This window comes from Pungitius pungitius, chromosome 1 (genome assembly GCF_949316345.1).
Source record: "Pungitius pungitius chromosome 1, fPunPun2.1, whole genome shotgun sequence".
Classification (NCBI taxonomy): domain Eukaryota; kingdom Metazoa; phylum Chordata; class Actinopteri; order Perciformes; family Gasterosteidae; genus Pungitius; species Pungitius pungitius.
In genome coordinates this window covers 10,655,507-10,675,060 of record NC_084900.1, presented here as the reverse complement: position 1 = coordinate 10,675,060, position 19,554 = coordinate 10,655,507, and the positions used below count along the sequence as shown (strand labels likewise).

Genomic DNA, 19,554 nt, shown 5'->3' with positions numbered 1-19,554 from the left:
ATCTGTCAATAGAAAACATATCAACGGAGTGAAACTCAAAGTGTCAAAACATCCTTGAAAGTTCAACAGCACACGATGCTAAAGCACAAAGGGAAGATGAGAAAACAGAGGATCGTAGGGGAGAGGTATGCACCGACAGCCACCAGGGGTCACGGGGGCCTACCGAGGTTCACGGTGAGCTTGACGCGGCCTCCGTCCAGCTCCAGGCGCAGCGTGTCTGCCGACTCCTTGGAGGTGGTGGCCATGAGCAGGCCGTACGCCCGCTGGGACATGAAGCGCAGGGCCACGTCCTCGGCCTCCGTGTGCATGGTGACCGGCACGATGATCTTCAGGTACATGCTGCCGTCATAACTCAACACAGTGGCCTCTGGATGGGGGTCAGGCAGACGACGTAGGACAGACTGTGAGCAGCGGGTTAGGCATTACACACCAGAGGTACAAGGACACTTATGGAAATCATTCTTGATGGGTCTCCTTTTCCGCTTTTGTAATTACACCTCCAAGTGTCCGGGAATATGTCTTGGTTATTTAATGATAAATGATCTACCACCAAAAGCAGTGACATCGAAGGACAAATTGATACTGATGCTGTGAAGACTTTCCGGAGTACTGCTCTTGTGTTGCAGTGTGGGTTGATATGCGTCATCATAGGCCCGTATGAGTCACCGTCACAGGCTAAAAGAAACATCTAGGTGTTGGAGAAGGAGCATGCAAACCTCGGCTGTGAGTAAGAGCACTGATACTTAAAAAGGGAACAACATTAATTTGCAGACACACCAACACATATCTGACATACCTTAAGCACATAAAAAGGTACATACAATTATGAATTATTCTCTTAAAACTGGCTCAAAACACCAGGACGGTTTTAGTTTTAAGTGTCTTTGCATCATGTAATTTCTCCACAGTCTTGTCCTCTGGCCAATATCATTGATTTTCCCTATACTCTGTTAATATATGCGTGCTGTCTGTTGACATGGAGAAATATGCAGCTGGTTATTAGTATAGTCCCAGTGTCACATGCCTGCAGTAACGCAGAGCTCCACCAGATGGCAAAAGAGCACCACTGAAAGCCCACCTGCCACCCAGTGTACCCAGATACAAAAAAAATAAATCACCCTTCAAAATAAAGACGTTTCATTCTCTACCTCCACTGTCCTGATTTGAATCCAATCTCTCCGTCCCTCATTACCCTCCTTGTCCCTCAAAATCCCAGCCTGTCATGGTTCATTCCCCCGAGCGAGGCGCCTGGAGCTAATTGGAATGAATCAGACGTGGTGCTGTTTGAGTAGCTCACCTACCCTCGCTGCGGCTTTGGCGCCACCTGGATTTGCGTGACCGACACAGATGCTGACGGTAGGCCTTGCTGCTCTATCACACTGGTACCAGCCTATCACACTGGTACCAGCCTATGAGCGCTTCAGCCCTCACACCCTCTTCCAGCCAGCGGCCACCAACAAGCCCCCCAACCCCTGTTCAGATGTGTCCCTGCGGAGTTCTTACATTCACTGTATAGCGCTGGTTGGTTAAGTGAAAAACGAGGGAGCCCACTGTTGAAAAGCGCATTGTGCACTTGTTTTCTCCGGATTCTGTTGTACTCACTGGGGTTTACACGTGTAGACATTGTACAACATGAACAATTTGACCTTGCATTGTTTCATCTATATGGAGCCATAGCTTAAATATAAGAAGTTAGGTTTTTCCCGTCAGAAAGATTGAAGCCTTGATTTTGACTTGTTGAATGACAAATCCAACAGGAATTCATATTTCAATATGTCATTTGCAGCTACACACAGCTATTTGAGTCAATATTGGTGCAGGATTGTGTACAACTCAGCTGTGTACTGTGTGTGCAAACTAGATGTGCCCATGTTTTCAATAAAGTATGATGACTTCGAGACCGTCAAAGTCCCTCCACCCATAAACCACCTTTCCCTTAACCAGCCCCTACCCGCCCTTACCTATCTCACAGTTGGCTCCCAGGTATCCGGTGCCGATGCAGTCGCATATGTAGCGGTTCCAGCCCTCTTTGCACAGACCTGCGTTGCCACAGGGAGCGCTGCTGCACCTCTTCTGCAGCTCGCGGGTGCAGAAACTGCTGACGCCGAACGCACTTTGGATCTCGGCCAGGCGGCGGACATCGCGGCTCTTGCCGTCGATAAAGAGGTCGCGCACGCAGCCCACGTATCCGTAGTTGAGCAGCGCCGTCCAAACCTCGGGCGGCAGGATGAGGTCTGACTTGAACTCGGGTAGCCCGCCCAGGTACATGTCGCTGTCCAGGTCCAGGATTTCACTGCCCTCTGGGGAGCTGAAGGGCATGCTGCGGCTGTTGACTGAGATAGATCCTGAAAGGCAGATAGGCACAGACACAGTTGTCAATTGAATATTAAAATTGCTATGGTCAAACACAGTAAGACATAGAAAAAGTGGGTAGTATGGATAAGTGGGAGGGAATGGGAGTGAGGTCGAGTGGCTAAGTGAGTGGGCAAATGCATGAGTGTGGGAGGAGCAGTTTGTGGATCATTTAGGGACATAAAGCACAGACACAGGGACATAGTGACAGGAAGAGAATATATCAGTAAAGTGTGTGTGTGTGTGTCTAATGTGCCTGTAATAGGCTAAATGGAGGAGAAGGGAAGCATAATGCAGCAGGGAGTAGGTGAGACAAAAGGCCTTCTATCTTTCTGTGATTAACGACTCGGTCTTAATTTTCTATTAAAAGCCAATTACAGCAGGAGCAGCAGTGAGATCACATGCATGCTCGCGCGCACACACACAATCATTCACACCCTTAGTCATTATAAGATGCTATTAGGGATAAGATATAATGTCCAAGGTGCTTGTCCACCTACAGATTACTCATCAGACACCAGACACTGAAGCATGCAGATGTCCCTGTTTGTTGCCCACATTCAGATGCAGATACAGAACCGCGTGTCTAGTCAGGTAAATAAACTCACCTTGAGATATACCACTGCATCATTATTATTATTATTGCCTAACCAGTCTTAGTTTTGGTTTTAGTCTGTGGATTCCTTTGGAAAGCTGTTGGACCATTAAGCCAGTTATTTTTTCTAAGCTGCTGCATGAAGAATCTATAAAACACCAGGCAAATAGTTTTAGATTGAGTACATGCTTAGTCCAAGTTTGTCACTGTTGTTCTGTAAAATAGCAGGGAGCTAGCAACATATTACACATGAGTGAACGAACGGACACAGATTCTATAGCACTTTTTCTTGAAGGTATTTAAGTCTTTTGATTCAAGCCACTAAAGGCAACATATCTTTATACTCTTCAGGTGGGCTGCTCTTGTGAATGAAATGCACTAAGAAGTTTGCCCATATAGAGTTACATTAAAATGAGCCCTCACCTTTCCTCCCTTCCCTCTGGAAATCCACATGGCACCATTCCCCGTCATTGACCTTCTTGTTGCTGGCCTTCAGCTTTGTTTTCCCAGATCCCATATCGATCAGCAGGTACAAATACCCCTCCAGCAGCTCCATGGCAAAGTAATCGGTCTTCAGCTCCCTACCGGGCTTCTGCTCTTTGGGACCCTGAGGACGGCCGTGGCTGAATAGGAGGAGCCCACTTGGCTCCGTAGTGCGGAAGTCGAAGGAGATGGATCCGGTCTTCTTAGTGTTCCACTTGGGCAGGGAGATGTAGGACTCGGGGGTCTCAAAGGTGACCGGGTCTAGTGCTGCGACGTCTTCACAGCGGAACACTAAGTCGCCGTTCAGGCTGATCTTGGGGTCTCGCTCGATGGCCAGGCGAGACAGCTCCAGCTTAAAGTCGTTGTTCTTGTACACCACCTGGAGAGCAGAGCAGAGAGCGACAGGTTATAATCCCATTCAATAAAGTGGTGGTGACGTGCAATTATGTATTCAAATGGGGCATTTAGAACTGGATAAATATGGGAAAATGGACTTTTCCTCATTAGTCTACAACACAGCTGGAGCAGAGATGAACATTAATAATGCTGAGATCCTGCAGATGCATCCTAATTGCCCAAATTAATTTCAAGTGTCAGTTATAGTGGCTGCTGGGAAATCATGTCAGCATGGGGAAATGATGAATCAAGACATGCATGAGAAACATGACTTTCTGTTGATTAGCAGTGTGCAACAACAGGGACACAGAAGCTGTTCTTTCTTTAGTTCATATCAGTGCTCAGTTTATTGTTGCTCCGTGATTCGGAAAATCCTTTCTACTTTGAACATTTTATAAACACTGAGCAACCACACAGGTTCACTGAGTTACCCAAGGCATGCCTCCATTGGCTCGTGTTACATCAGGGTTGAGAGCGGGCCAACATGTTCAGTGTGCCATCACCACTGTTTAAACTCTTCAGATCCAGAATGCATATGAACTATCTGTAGCTGAACAAAAGATAGTAGCTCAATAATGTCAGCCTACCGGAAAATTAATTGAAAGAAAAAAAAAACGTAAAAGGCTGAAGGCGAAACTCTGACAGAAGGAACAGTGAATGTTGCTTACGGCCTTAATGTGAATTTCTCCGACAGCCTTTGATGAAATACTGCTTTATTGTTTCAGTTCAGTGTGTGCCTGTGACTCACTGTATGCATTCATAATGGATTAAGCACTAAAGGCAAAGTAAATTATCCTTGTCTTTGTTTCAGTTCTTGTTTTATTTGTTGAACACTCAGTAGACGCGGACCGGGTGGCCATCCTCAAGGCAATAGTGTGAAGCAGTTAAGGCCTTTGCATGTATTTGTGTGTGTGCGTATGTGAATGCTCTTTTGATTTTAGTGATCTTCACGCTTCCTTGTACACCCACACATACTCCATGACAGGCAATAGAGAGTTTTTTGTGGTGCTGTTACAGCTACGTGGTTAAGGAGTCTAAGGTTTGATGAGGTCTACTACTGAAATGTAACAGTCTGAAGACACAAAAAAGCCTTCTTTGTCAGGACTCAATTGAAAAAGGGCAGGATGAAGAATACATTGCCACGCAGCAGCTGAGTAAGACATGTATGACATGTCTTATACCACAAATAGGAATTGACTGCCTGCAACCATCGCCGCTTGTGCTTGTTGTTGTGCGTCACGACAACTCGGAGCTCAGCGGTTTGGAGGCAGGAGGGAGGTCAGCTAAAAGTACGTCGTCTCACATATTACAGCAGCCGTCCCTGCAGACACACTTGGCAAAGATCAGCACTCTATTCAGTGCACCTTTCTGTAAATCAAGTGCCCATTTGCCTGTTTGGCCTATCTGCACCACTGAAAAGCTTCTCTTGTGCCCCACCGTTCACCGTGTTGTTTTCTGACTATCTCATTTCAACAGACTGCTGCAGTCATTCCCCTTTGTCTTTCACGGTATCTCTTTCATATGCCCTCTAATCGTATTTATTTTTTTGACACATATGCACACTCTCTCTCTAGCTCTCCCTCTCGGCCTTCCTGTCAAACATCACACCTACGCACAGGCAAAGGATGAATCACGACAACACTGATATGCTGGGTTATTCCTGAACTTAAGCTTTCCTTTGCTTATCCCTTGCTTTGGCCACACTGCCACTGTGCACCTTATAATGTCGTCATTAGCGGAGATTAGTCCCGGTAATTAGCCATGATCATGCTAAAACTGGCAGCTAATAAAGCGTGAGCTCTTCTGGCTTACGGTGTTTAAAAAGGGGGTGAAAGAAAGAAAACGCAGTGTGCTTATTTTCATCTCAACTATTTTGAGGTATTTATTTTTGTTAATCCATGCTAATCTGTTTTTACAAAAAAGAAAAAAACGCAGCCTGGTGGGCTGCTTTACAAAACAGATCATACTGCATCAGGGGAAAAGATGAGGCAGGAAATAAAGCTGGCAACAGGCTGCACCAGATGACTCTCAGCCCAGTTAGAATCCACGATATGGCACATCACCAGTACATGTATGAGCTAGTATGAGGTGGGTAAAATTATAGATGTTCTACTTTTCTTAAGCAAAAAAGTACAAGAGGCAGTACAGTATTGTCAAGAATGCACTGTGCAAGGGTGTTGTTAAGCCCTACGTTTACCGGACAGCAGGTAAAGCCTTAAACAGTTCTTAAACGATACCGTACTGCTTCGAGTATTGCTTGAAAAATACAGTTGCCAGGGACATTATAAATAGTAAGTAAATAGTTGTGTCCACCAAACGTTGTGTATCACATTTCAGCAGCCTAGAGAAAATAGTCCCTGCATGTATGGCTGTTGCTATGCAACGAAAAACATGATTGGGAACGTCATGTTCATTAGCCTATCACCAAAGGATTGTTGATGATTAGCTAGGAGATTGACATTAGTCATTTTTTATTAGATTTGTACATGTCACAAATATACGTGTCAAATTTCATGAATACACTATATATACGTTTTAGGTCTAATTAAAATAGGAAAGTCACTTTGATGAGAGAAAGTTAATCGTGAAGGCCATAATTGGGGTCCTGGATATGTTGTGCTAAGTCTGCGCTTGAGTCCTCCTGTCTTCTGTTAACATGAAATCCAGTTGTGTGTTCAAGATAAAAATTTCAATTAAATTTAATCAGATGTTGTGCCTTTTTTAATACTTGACAGCACTTATGAAGGCCTGATTTACATTACATCTTCTTCTGTGTTCTTAATTCATGAAAGAGGAATTTCCTATGACCTCTCCTTAGCACCATCTAGCACTTCTGTAAGGTTACATTGATTTACTAAACGTGTAATTATACGTATACTTTGGTAATGAGCGGATGAGTCTATTTTGAAAGATTGCGTGAGCTTTCCTCCTGCATTACCCTCACTACTTGGTAATAGCCTAAAAGGTCAACTATGAACAAAAGATAGCTAAAAGTAGAATACACATTGCTGATTAGGGACAGCACATTTACATGAACTTGTAGCAATAGTTGCATCAAACACCTCAAAATGCCTTTTAAAATAAGATAAAGCATGTTGCTGACATCTGGTCCCTTAGTCGCGAATGTGCACTATCTAGTAGATAAGGCAGACGTGAGACATAAACAATGACAGATTGGGATTCGATGTCATTAACGTCAAGTCAAAACTAAAGCGGGCTGCCAGAATGTGATGGTCGTAACATCAGCATTGATCATCTATTGATGACATGTGATCTTCAGCTTGAGCATAGTTAGTCGTAGATGGAAATCATGTTTGTGATCCGTGGCCACATCCTTTCACACAACCAGCCCTTTTTAAAGGTTTGATCCAAGCAAAGTGTGTGCCAGGTTGTACAGCTTTTTGTTTAACATATTCAACCGCAACACGTGAATAGTCTTGTATTCACCCTCAGTATAAAAAAATCTGTGTGGGAGGATGCTAAGGTGCGGTTGTGTTTCTGACCTCAGCAGCCGGTACCAATCTGACCTGGTTATCTTATTTCACAATTTGTGTGTTACCATATTAACCTGGTGAGTTTTTCAAGATATGTCCCCTTCAAGTGTTTTGGTGTCTCTCTAGCTAAAAAAATACACAAAGTAGTAGCCAGGGGCAACAACAAACCAAGAGAACGCACAAGTAGCTTTTGGCTTCTTCTACTAGTGAAAAGATCAGTCGAAGATCTTAAAAGTGTTTGGAAACAGTTTTGTCCTGCTCTGATTCACTGACTTAGCAAGCCGCCACTGGGTGTTCTGAGTTGGATTAACTACAGCAATCTTTCTGAAATCAGATTGTGTTTGGCCTCGACATGGACTGTGACTGGGCCAAAGCCTTCCTCAGGGGGACCATTGATTTGTTTTTGTCATTGAGATACTCCATAAATCTAACAACCTACAGGTCTGAACAGGAAGAACCATTATTTTTATTTCATGTACTTTGTGTAGTGAATATCAGATGAACGCACAAACTATATCATCTGAGCCGGTTTTTGTAGCGTTTGTAATTTATCTAATATATGTATCAACACTTGACAGTTTTTGACAAAATGCACAGCATAAATTTACTTTGCATTGATTGCCGTTGCCTTGGCAAGTAATGACTTACAACTAGAAACTTGAGATAGGGAGGACTGTGTAATTGGCAATAACAAGGTCTATCTTGACAAAAGATGGAGAGGCAGAGGTTGTGCAGGGACACATGGTGAAGTTTAGAAGAACTGGGGAATGTGTGGAAACGGGACCAAAGGTCTGATTTCACACTCCACCATTCTGACTGGGAGCCTAGAAAACACACACACACACGTTGTATGATCATAGAGCGTGGGTGACTTTGAACACACACATATATGCACAAGCACACACACTAAATAAAAACCTCATAGTGCCTTATTGCCTCTTTTGGTGCCTTCTTACTCTTCTTCTGTTGTGGCTTTCCTTTGCATTTCTGCTGCCTGGAGGGTACTTGCCATGCGTATCAAAGGCGATTGACCACGGTGTCAGCATGAAAGTCTCGCCCCGGACCATAACACCACTGATAATCCGAGCTGTGCCACTGAACTAACAGAGGATGAAACACACTGCTGTCTTCTCCCCCACCATCCACTCACTTTCCTCTATATTTCCAGCACTACTGTAACACTCTCCTGGCACTCTCAGTTACTCATCTCAAGGGTTTTCTATGTGGTCACCTTTCTGGCTCAGATGAGTGTACATAGTCATTAGAGCTTGACCACAGCTGAAAAAAGTTGTGCCCATGAAACACGTACACCAGAAACTATGAACAGTTTCAAAGTTTGTATCTCTCAGAACCAAAGCCAATTGGGTGCTGCAGTGTTAAATATTTATATTAATAGTTTCAGCTCATCAACAGAGCCCAGACTGACTGACATTCCTTATTTCCCAGCCACTCCCCTACATAACCCTCCATAGTCTGTATGTAAATACACTTGATCATCATGTTGTATATACATTTTATATACCCTCACAATACAGTTGTGTAGAGTGTCCACTTGTGCACTTTTGAAAAATCTGTATCTTTTTATCTTATATTCTACTATATTAGATTACTATATGAACATTTAAATTGTAAATTCTAAACAGAACATTTTCCCACACTGTGTTATTTATCTTGTTGTTCATCATCTCATTGTCTTATTGTCCAATGCTATGCACCACACGCCATGGCAAATTCCTTGTATGTCTAAGATACTTCCTGATGTCTATTCACAAACACCACAATGGCAGAGAGTAACTCACATCTTTAAGGCAGCCCATGAAGTTGTTGCTGACGGGGGATCCGGGCAGGTCGGCGGTGTTGGGGCTCCCTCCAATGTAGAAGAAGTCATCAGAACCCAACATGGTGTAATCCTCCTGGGTGTAGCCAGTGGTGGTCAATATACCATCCACTGAGATGGTCACCTGGCATAGGCATGGGCCAAAAGAGACAGTAAAGGGATAGAGAGAGAGAGGTAGGGAGAAACAGAAAATTTCGAAGAGTGGAGAGGAATTAGAAGAATGAAGAAAAACAAGGAAGAAAGTGGATTAAATACCGACAACAGGTGGGGTTGTCCTGTACTTGGTACCGATTGGTTGGTTACTTTACGTGCAACTCAAGACTGGGGGCTTTCACTGTAGAGTGCAGTTGCTAAGAGAAAACCAAACAAACAGCACTGTGGTGACTGTAATTAATGACAAAGTAGCTGCATCCAACGATGGATTAAGTGCACCTTAAAGACATGTCAAATCAATACGGCAATCCGTGCCACATTATGATCTCACAAGTAAGACTATTGTTTAAATATCAGCTTTCATTGTGAATGGCATAGTTGTTCTGCAGTATTTCTTAGCTGAACCAGTCCTTTGAAAATGTATGTTCTACTAAGAGATGACAAGCTAGTTCAAGAAAGTGTTGGAAATACTCTTGCTCTGCTGTCTTGCTTAAATGGAGCTTAAATACAGGACTTCCAGAGCCGTGTACAAAATCTGTTTTTCTTATAAGAATAATCTTCATGTCACTCAACACCAAACCTACATTTGGGCCAGTCACAATAAGAGTATGCATTTAGTGTTATGTAATATATGGCTGTTGGAGCTACACTTCTGATGAGCAACAGTGGACCAAAAATCGAACTGATTTAAATCTACAACGATTTAAACACAAAACGAAACAAAAATCAATTTGAACTGAATATGAAGCGCAGTAAACGTTCTAAAGCACAGCTGAAAAGAAACCTTAGCAACTGCACTCAACAGACCAGGCGCCGCAGATAGGTGCTCGTCTTCTTTTACGTGTACTTCCCTTCTAAACAGGGCAACTCATTTTTATGTCTGCTGTTTCTACTTGGAGATCTAGCACAAGAAATCGGCGGATGACAGAGCAGGTGTGTTGGGCTTCCTTGAACGTCTTTGATTCGGCTTTCAGCAGGGCCTTGAGTTACCCTATGGGGACAAGAAGGACCTTACTGGGGTCGTGGGAGGAGAAGGGGGGGGTTGGGGGTTTTGTCACGACATGGACCTCTTCTCGAAATAAGTAGGTGGGAAGGAGAATAAAAGGGTAGATTTAACCTGTAAAGTTTTTAAAATAGAAATAATGCTGTTCATTTTTTAATAGTTTATCTTGTGGCCGGACCAGGCTCTCTGGACCTGGGAGAATAGTTAGTGGGGATTTCTACACCTTTAGGGGTACATGTGCCTATCGGGGGCCATGAAGAACTTGTATCCTCCAGCTGCCAGACACCTTAGAAGTAGCCAGTCAAAAAGAGGAAATTATAGATAATCAATGTATTGGTTTATTGTTTCTTTCTCTTTCCATCTCCATTGTCCCAGCTTCAACAACTTAAATCATTCTTTGAAGCATTTCCAAAACAAAAAATCCCCTGGGGTTACCTTTTCAAATCCATTGATTCTTTCTGGGATCAGAAATTAGAGATAAATATATGAAATATTCATGAAAGCTAGCGACACTTGGCCTGCACCAGAGGCCAAACTCAACCCATTCAGTGACATTACAAGCACTTTCATCATCGGCAGGAGGAGGGTAAAAGGGTGATGATAACCCACGTTGCTTCAGAAACGGCCAGGAGGCCTTGCAGTTTGGAGGAAGTGCATTTCTATCTAGGCATGTGGAAACAATGCTTTACTTTCTTAAGTGAAGGCAGGCACAGCTGCACAAAACGTTGGACCCAGGTCACTAAAACAAATTCCCACTGTGCCTGCCTTTCCTCGATTGAGATTGCATTCAAGGGAATTGTAGTGACAGAACCAAATGACTTCTGAGATGGTGGCTTACCCCATTATTCTGCGTAGGATAACAACCAGTATGCATTTTGCTGGTAAAAATACCTTTAACTGCACTTTCAATAGGTATTTATTATTGTGCAACTACAGTGTCCTGGTGGGACAATCGGAGCTTGCATGACAAATAAAAACATACTAAATCGCACATTCACAAGCTCCTTGTTCTGCTTCATTCAGTAGCACTGGATTGGTTCACTGGATTGGATTCATTCAGAGCGACGAAGCCATAAAAATCTCAAAATTAAAAACATGCTGTGGTTCTTTCATAGGTGCTTAAGCCGGCTAGACTCCAGTAACAATTGGACTATCTAAGAAAACACATACACACAAAGCCCACTTGCTGCTCGGTCCCTTGGCTTTTACTGAGCCACTCTTCAAATACTCCTCTAGCTCAGTACATGCAGAAGCCAAACAGAACTGGCTGATCTGTGCTGAACTGTGTGCACGCAATACTATAAAGAACACAGACGGGAGCCATTTACAGCTGAGTGTACTGGGAAGGGATTGCCTGAGCTCTGAATCCAGATGATGAGGAGCACTGCCTGCGTGGTGCTGTGGCAGAGGGCCCGTTCTGTTATGATCCACGCAGTCATGCTTTTTCCTTTGTCCGTGTTACTCTCGAACCACAGACTACTTAGAGAATATCAAAGCTGCTGTGAGGAGGCTTCACGCAGAGAACCAGGAGGCTTCTCCTTGCTGGACTCTTGCTGCGTGATCAGCCGAGTGTGTTACTGCCTCATCAACCATAGCTGGCCCTGTGACTGCAGGCTGCCGGCAGCTAAATGCTCCAACAGGAGAATCCGCCTTTCGTCAAGTTAACGCAGGTCAACATGGTTCCAACTGGGATTACACTGGGCCAATAACACCACCCACCAAACGATGGGGCTAACCAAATCCTGTATCGACTCCAAGCACCTTGTATTCTAGTGAGCTGACATTGTACATACTTTTACATAGAGGTGGATCCACCTCACGTCTTACCGCCATACCGCTGCTTACCCAATGACTTTATTCAATTCAAGTAGACAGTAAGCTCTTGTGTGCTGACAAGGGTACTACCTTGCATAAAACATGAGGACGAGTGAGCAAACGTAAAACAATAACTCTTTATAATAACCATAATCAATAATCTTTAAATGTATAGTTCATTACACAATACTTGTATTATATTAATATTAATATTGTGTATTATTTACAAACAATGACAATATTGTTAGTTAATTATTAGAATGCATTTTGTTGTTAAATTAACCGTTTCATTTTGCACTCATTAAATGTGTTATATACAATGGTAAGTTAATGTTAACTAAATTAAAAGTACATTTTTAACATTACTGTTAACAATACGAGAGCTCCCCCATATGAAAGACAAATGAGGAGTATGAGATGTTATGGTTTTGTAAGCTATATTATGTCCTTTACCATGTGAAATCAAAGGTTTTGTCTCTCCATTCATTAATAATGTAAGCAGCCTAGTCCAACCATCTATGGACAGCTGTCCGTACCTACATGTAATTACAGCATCAAATCCATGCCAAGAGGCAGCATGCTTACCTTGGAAGTATATCACTTACCCTCGCCGGACCTAGATTTGATCTTATTCAAGGAGAAGGAAGGGGTTACATTTGGTTCAACTGTGGTTGAGTATTACAGTTGAAGCCTCACATAAGCAACATATCATCGGCCGTACCCATCTGCTGGGGTCAAAGCCAGAGACGCCGGAAGGAACTGATGTTGGAGAGAGAAAGAGCAAGAAGCCGTTCCCGCCGAGGGGTGGACTGGTGGACTTCTGTAGGTGTCTGGCAGCTTGTCAACGTGCACGGAGTGATTTATCAGCTAAAGACCGAGCTCCACATCTAGGTTAGTGAATGACGAAGGCATGGGGGGAGAGTGTGGTTTTGGCAACAGTTTGTCAAGGGGACACGGGAGAGAAAAGTGGGAGAATCTTTGCTTTTTTTTAATCGTTTGCCGAAAAAGGTCAAAAGGGTCGGAGGGTGAACAAAATTGGTTAGTATTTTTGTAAGTAAGGGAAAGTCAGACACAAAAATGGTTGTTAGTACAGTTATAACAAAGGTTTGATTCAAACAGCAGATTAGTAAGACTGTTTTAGTAAATTTAGTCAAAGTGATAAGTTAGGTGAGGATTCTTTAAAAGTCCTCTGAGATTTGATTGCTCAAACCAGGTCCAAAATATGGACTGAATGTGTTATTTCATGTGCCAGGGTTTGTTTTGGTAAAGAGGATACAAAATGAACCCATCCAAGCTAACAGGGTAACACACAAGCCGTGCACTTAAAAAGGAAAGGAAGACTGCAAGAGAGAGGATTGGATTTTTTGAGTGGTGGTGGGGGGGGGGATTCCTTTAGAAAGAACACAAAACAGACCAACTATTTGATGAATATATATATATATATATATATATATACATATATGGCAAGATGTTTGGGGGGGGGGGAGAAGTTACGAAGCACAACACCACCAGATGGGGAAGGGAGGAGAGCTGGTGATGCTGATGTGAGGGCTGAGACAAGAATGCAACAGAAAAAGCCAATTGAGACACTGGGCGAGAGCAGCATCTACACCAAGCAGGTTTGCTGATGGGAAGACGTTCCAGCTGTTAGAGACATGCAGACAGGGTGCAGGGACACGACCACTGGACGCTGTCCGTTGGGCGGTGGAGGAGGGAAACGATGGGACCAGCGTCACCAATCACAAATGAAATCAACTGAAATGAGTTTTTTTTAAAGAAGAGGGACAATAAAGAGGGGAGAGAGGATGCCACCGTCTTGATGAATAGAACAATTAGTATCCCAATGTTATTATGTTATTTTATAATCAGTATCCATGTCTTCCATGGTGTTGGATGAGAAACAGTAATATGTCCTCAGACATGATTGCATTTTGTCCTTATGCCTCCGCTTAAACTTGCTTAGAAATAGCATTGAAACATTTTTTCAAATGAGTACCTGAGGTAGTCACTAGATACACTGGCTTACCGAGGACTCTTAACTCAAGCGTTAAGCAGATTTACACTGTGGGGCATCAATCCTCTACTCACCAAGAAAATGAAAGTCTACCTCCCCTCTTTACGCTTTCCCTTTTTTTTATTTAAGCGGGAGGTGTGAGGTCGTTATTCATTTTAGTAAGTTAATTTTGAAGTAAAAAAGTTATAAAAAATCAAAAATTAAATAAAATCAAAAAAATAAAACGGCAAAGAGGGTGTGGCTAACATGTTTAATGGCCTTATTGATTAAAATAGGAAAATTGATATATGTATGCATATATGTTAGCCACAATATATACATATACATATATTCTCAATCTGTATTAAAAAAAGGGAAAAGAAATAAGATTGATAAGGGGTTTTCAAGTTTTTTCATGCAAGGGACGAGGCCAGTAAAGTATACAAATTATAAGTGTTAGTGTTAATGAAGTGTTCACTGCACACTGGTTTTCCCAGGCAGCTCCCTTTTTAGGCACCAATGGCCAGACAGCTGCATTCATTGATTACAAAGTCCAGTTAAAGCAAGTAAGACTCATCAGTTACTTAAAACTGATCCCTAGTTTGAGTCAGTCTTCATTTTCTACATGTCCACAATGTCCCCAGTCTGCAGCTTAATAAAAGTGTAATTATAATTTTTTATTCAATCGAGAGCTTTCATCGGTACTCCCGATCTGATTTACTACACTCTATATCAGGGGACCTATTCCACATTAAAGCACTTTATTAAGCGTGCACATGTGCGAAGTGGGAACAGCCACATCTTGATCATACTGTAAATCAGCCTAAGGCCTCATTGGAGGCCTAATTTACAGTGAGGCTTCGGCCATTAAATCAAGAGTGGTAAATACCCTCATGACTCCTTAAACCACAGAATGGCAAGCCGAGATAACAGGGCACATATAACAGGCTGAATAGGTCCTGCGTGGCAAATTAGTCTCATCATTGAAATTCCTCACAATAAGTTACAAAAGTTGTAAAAATGAATACCAAACTGATTATTGTTTTGTTTGACTGGAGTTGCTCTAAAAAGCCATTTGTGTGCTTGAGAAATCTGGGGTGTGCGTTCACTTCTTAGGGTTCTTCCAACAAAAATAAATCGGGAGGAACAAGGGATTAACAAAAAAAGAAAAAGAAATCCTACCAAACTTTACTAGATTGAGAAAATATCTTGCATCATAATTCTTTATTTCTTCATAAGGATAGTGATTGAGGTAAAAATATAAAAATAAACAGGGGCAAAAAAAATAAAAAACAAAATGGTAAAATCAAAATTTTTGTAATTTCTATTTTTGCTTTGGGGCAGACCTCTTTGGATGAACACAAGTGTTCTTTTCAGGAAAAGGAAGGGGGACTAGATGGCAAAAAAGCAAGTACATATATAAATAGAAAAAGGGCTAAAAGAAAAACAGAGAGGTGGAGTTTTTCTGCTACCTTGGAATTGATGACGGATTGTACTTTCAGTAAAGCAAACAGAATAGAAAGAGGTAACGGAAAACCCAGGGCAAACCAAAGTATAATACAATTAGAATGATATCTACCATATAATGCAGTTTGTTTACCATAGCGTGTCCAATGCCTGCGTGCTTCAGGAGAAAACAGGGGGAGGAGAAAGAAAAAAATAATAATGACAAACCTTTAACTCAAGAAAACACACCTCAACCCCCAAAAAAGTGGCAAAGAAAAACTGCCTTTTGCAAAACCAGCTCCTCTAACAAAAATGTAATCTGATCTCGTAAAATAATTAAAAAGAAAACATAGTTTACCTATTCATCTAGTAAAAATACCCAAATAAAGAAATAAAGAAAGCAATTGTATAATTGTTTTTTTAAATGGGTCATCTAAAAAATAAAACAAAGGAATAAAAGGATAACAATACATTTTGTTAGTATGTAAGTTGCAAGTTAAGTAGAGAAAACAACAGATGGTTCACATTCCGTGAATGACACAGTGTTAGTTGTTGAAATCATAAAAAGGGCAAAGAAAATTCACCAATGAAAAGAATCAAATTGGAAGAATTCTGAAGCTTGTTAGTAAAAGAGACAAGAGTTAGAAAATCAACTTCCACAGAGGGGATTGGGCTAGTTGTGATGGGAATGTTGGTTTAGGGAGGGACAGGGGAGGAGAAAAAGTACATCAAGGGTTCACTCTGCAGGCTAATCTGGTCAGTGGGCTCGGCTGGCGTTGGGATGTAGTCCATTTGAAAAAGGCTGCCTTTAGTACCGGGAGAGGCCAATCCCGCCATAGGCACACGGAAAGGTGCAACTGTGTCAACGGAATTTCACTAAGTAGTCTTTAAGGGGCTAATGTGACATATCCGTGGTGGAAACAAAAAAAAATGTTATTGCATTGCGAAAATGAACAATTGGGAGAGAAACAACATTCCATTTTCAGTGATATCAATTCTTCGAGGGCAGGGAAACACAATTATTTTAGCATATTCGCAAGCATGAGAGCGGATCACAGAGAAGGACAGAGAGAAAGAGAGGGACTTCAGTCAGGGTACCGCCACCTTCAGCATCCTGAGAGAGAGAAATGGTCAATTAGTCACTCAAGTCATTTGCACAATAAAGACCAGACTGCCTGGGGAGGGAAGAGCTAGCAAACTGAAACATGTCAATGACTGAGGGAGAACGAGACACATCCCTAGCCTATCACCTGTGTCTTATGTCACTGCACAAAAGGCCATCAGTCCAGGGTCTGATTCTTTAGATCATGATAGTTTATGATGCGCTTGAGGTCGATTAATAAGCTTTTAGCGAAAAAGGAATATACTGTGAATCAAAGCACAGCTGACAGTGAGGGCTGCAGTCCACTCCAAGGTGAAGCCCTACTGAGTGACGACGAAAAAATATTTATGTCCACTAGGGGACATACAGGGAACATCTGACACCTCAATCTGGAAGTTAAAAGTGTCAGCGGCTTGGGGCCCAGCATTTCTACAGAATCAATGCAGTCCCATCTATTGGGGACGGGGCACTACCAAAAAAAAAGGCTGTTATAACAGATTGAATTCTACATTAAAGTTTTGATGGTGCTGTTTTGAATATAACACCCACAAAGCTCTAAGACAGAAAGAACACATAGAGAGTCCACCCCTGTAGCGTGTAAAGTAGATGCAGTCTGTGGGTGTTTGATTGGGATGGATTATCATCTGCTTTTGCCATCTGTGGGAGTCTAAATGGCAGCCATAAACAATCTTCCCCCCCCCATTTCCCTCCTCCCCGATGGGGTCAACAGGCGATCTAAACCTCGTAGTACGGCCACTCTCAGCTGGGGTCAAGTGCCTTCCAGTCACCCACTCTGTCCAACGATTCCCCTTAATCTATTAATTTGGTGGATGAGATTCAAACGTGGATGTGAACTCGGATGCCCACCCCCACTCCTGTGTCGTTGGGTTGAGTTCACAAAAACAACAGCGCACCCGTCACAGAGCGGATATGATGGATAGGAGGCTCCGACGACTGGCAACCTGGTTTGTTGATCATGCTACAAAAGCTGACAATGAGTGTGTCGGCTTTTGTTCACTCTTTAAGAGACAGTAATTACGTGGGAGTGGGGGGGAGGATTAGAGACTATTAAGTGCAACATTTTAAATTCACCAAGTTTCAGATTGCCACAGGCTTTGATGTCTGGATTTTTGAATGTCCCGCTCTACGGGTTCTTTGACGGAGCAGCCCCGGGATGGTTGTGAATAAATTCATCCTTCAAGAAAATTGCTGATGATCTTTGAAATTACATGATAAAGTAAATCAGCATGTGCAAAGCTGGCTGGTGGAAATGAACAGAGATTCTATTTGGAGATGTGTAGGCATGTATCTGCATAATATTCTCTATAATGAGCCTTTCCTGAGAGTAGCTGTAGGCCAGTAGACCATTGAGGAAGAAAACTGAGACAGAAGCTGCTGAACATGCTGCAGTGGATTCCTTCAATGCACCTTCTCACCTTCAATCCACTGCCAGACTCATATTGTTATTACGAGTGTATTGTATGTATTTCCATAATGTATCACATTCAATACTGGAATGATACATAATTCTACTAACAAAGTTGTGCACCACAGCCAGATTCCAATTCTGTATCATTTCTGTAATGGATTGATTGCTAGAAAAACACAGTGGGCTGACAACAACAAGGAGGAGGAGTCCTAGAGTATCAAAGATAGACCAGCTACTGATGCTACTGTCTAAATTTCCTTTGTTATGTATCGTACTTGTATCAACTTAGCCTCAACCAGGCATGCCTGGAGCCCCCTGTCGTCCCCCTGTCTGTAATTGACCCATGTGTGACAAGAAAGGCGGTGAGTGGCAATGTTTGCTGATGGAGGATACAGCTCCCAGTCATGTAAACAACCACAGGCCCAGACAAACAACTGTGTGTTGCATCTCTCTCATGGGGCCTCCTGGGGGTGGAAAAGCCTCCTGTATTAAATACGGGGGATAGGTTAGCAAAACGAGCTACGGCAGCTAACCCTGTCAGTGCCAATCAGTGTCTATTAGCATTGTGCTATTTGAACCTGTAGGATACCGACCACAGAGGGCAAAGATATACTACAATGTTGTTTGTGTTGAGTCGCTGATCTTTTAAACACTTGTCACAGTGGACGCCACTGAACCGTGGCCACCGGCAAAAAAGCTGAATAAATATTTCATGACAAATAGATAGTGCAGCCCGAGCCAAGAGTCCCATTGCAGATGGATTCATCATTGTAGGGTAGCAAGGTCTGACTGATGACCACTCGCCTGGAAATTTCCACCTTTAGAAAGGGATATTGTGGAATAGTGTTATGGGATGATACAGGTACAATTTGTCGCCAGCCGTAGATTTCACAGCCAGGATGAATTATTGAGGACGGATGGTGAATCTGTATGTGTTACTTGTCTAAGTATTAGCTCAGTTTGTATTTGCTGTTTTGGTGTGAGAACCCAAGTCCCACTGCACCTAGGTGCTGTGCTGGGTGTTTATGCATGCGTGGTGTATCAGGCCTTCCTCTGCAACAAATACACTCGGCGAGGGACCCTGTCAGATGGAGGGCACCTGGCCTTCGAATCAAAACTGCTCTTTCAGGTACATTCGGTTCCGCGTTCATTCCAATCATCCGCCGCTCACTCCCGCCTCCCTCTCTCTGGATCGGGCTCCAAGTAATGGAAACTGGCAGACAGGCTTCAGGTGCAAATATAAATGTCACTGCAATTACGGCGGAGGGAAGTCTGGAAACAAACTGTGTGTGTGTGTGGATAATATCACATTATGTTTTGCAGTGCAGATGTCATAATTTGCGCTTTCTTTTGAGCCTCCTATCATCCTCTTCTGTATTTCCCATCTCTGGCTAGCTGACTGACTCCTTGTTTCCATTTAGATTCCATCAGGATGAGTTCAAGTAAAGCCCACAAA

General features: G+C 42.8%; 1 protein-coding gene and 1 long non-coding RNA gene across 16 annotated transcripts in view; one reads left to right on the top strand and one right to left on the bottom strand.

Annotated features, from left to right (window-relative positions):
* Positions 1-19,554, bottom strand: part of nrxn2b (neurexin 2b) — a 493,664-nt gene that overhangs the window by 263,843 nt on the left and 210,267 nt on the right. For 8 of the 13 annotated variants that reach the window (XM_037480221.2, XM_037480234.2, XM_037480230.2 and 5 more), the window contains 5 exons: positions 15,722-15,745; positions 9,120-9,281; positions 3,371-3,809; positions 1,962-2,345; positions 164-367 (listed from right to left, as the gene is read on the bottom strand). In XM_037480221.2, the coding sequence (XP_037336118.2) occupies positions 164-367; positions 1,962-2,345; positions 3,371-3,809; positions 9,120-9,281; positions 15,722-15,745 (1,213 nt within the window). The remainder of the gene's footprint in view (positions 1-163; positions 368-1,961; positions 2,346-3,370; positions 3,810-9,119; positions 9,282-15,721; positions 15,746-19,554) is intronic. The other 5 variants (XM_037480223.2, XM_037480226.2, XM_037480232.2 and 2 more) reach the window with 1 other exon arrangement.
* The window catches only part of LOC134127280 (uncharacterized), a 181,230-nt gene that overhangs the window by 80,108 nt on the left and 81,568 nt on the right, over positions 1-19,554 (top strand). For 2 of the 3 annotated variants that reach the window (XR_009956007.1, XR_009956006.1), the window contains exon 1: positions 1,512-1,521. The exons of the other annotated variant lie outside the window; for it this stretch is intronic. This is a non-coding gene — a long non-coding RNA (uncharacterized LOC134127280). Of the gene's footprint in view, positions 1-1,511; positions 1,522-19,554 lie in introns of those variants that run through there. 3 annotated transcript variants of the gene reach the window in all.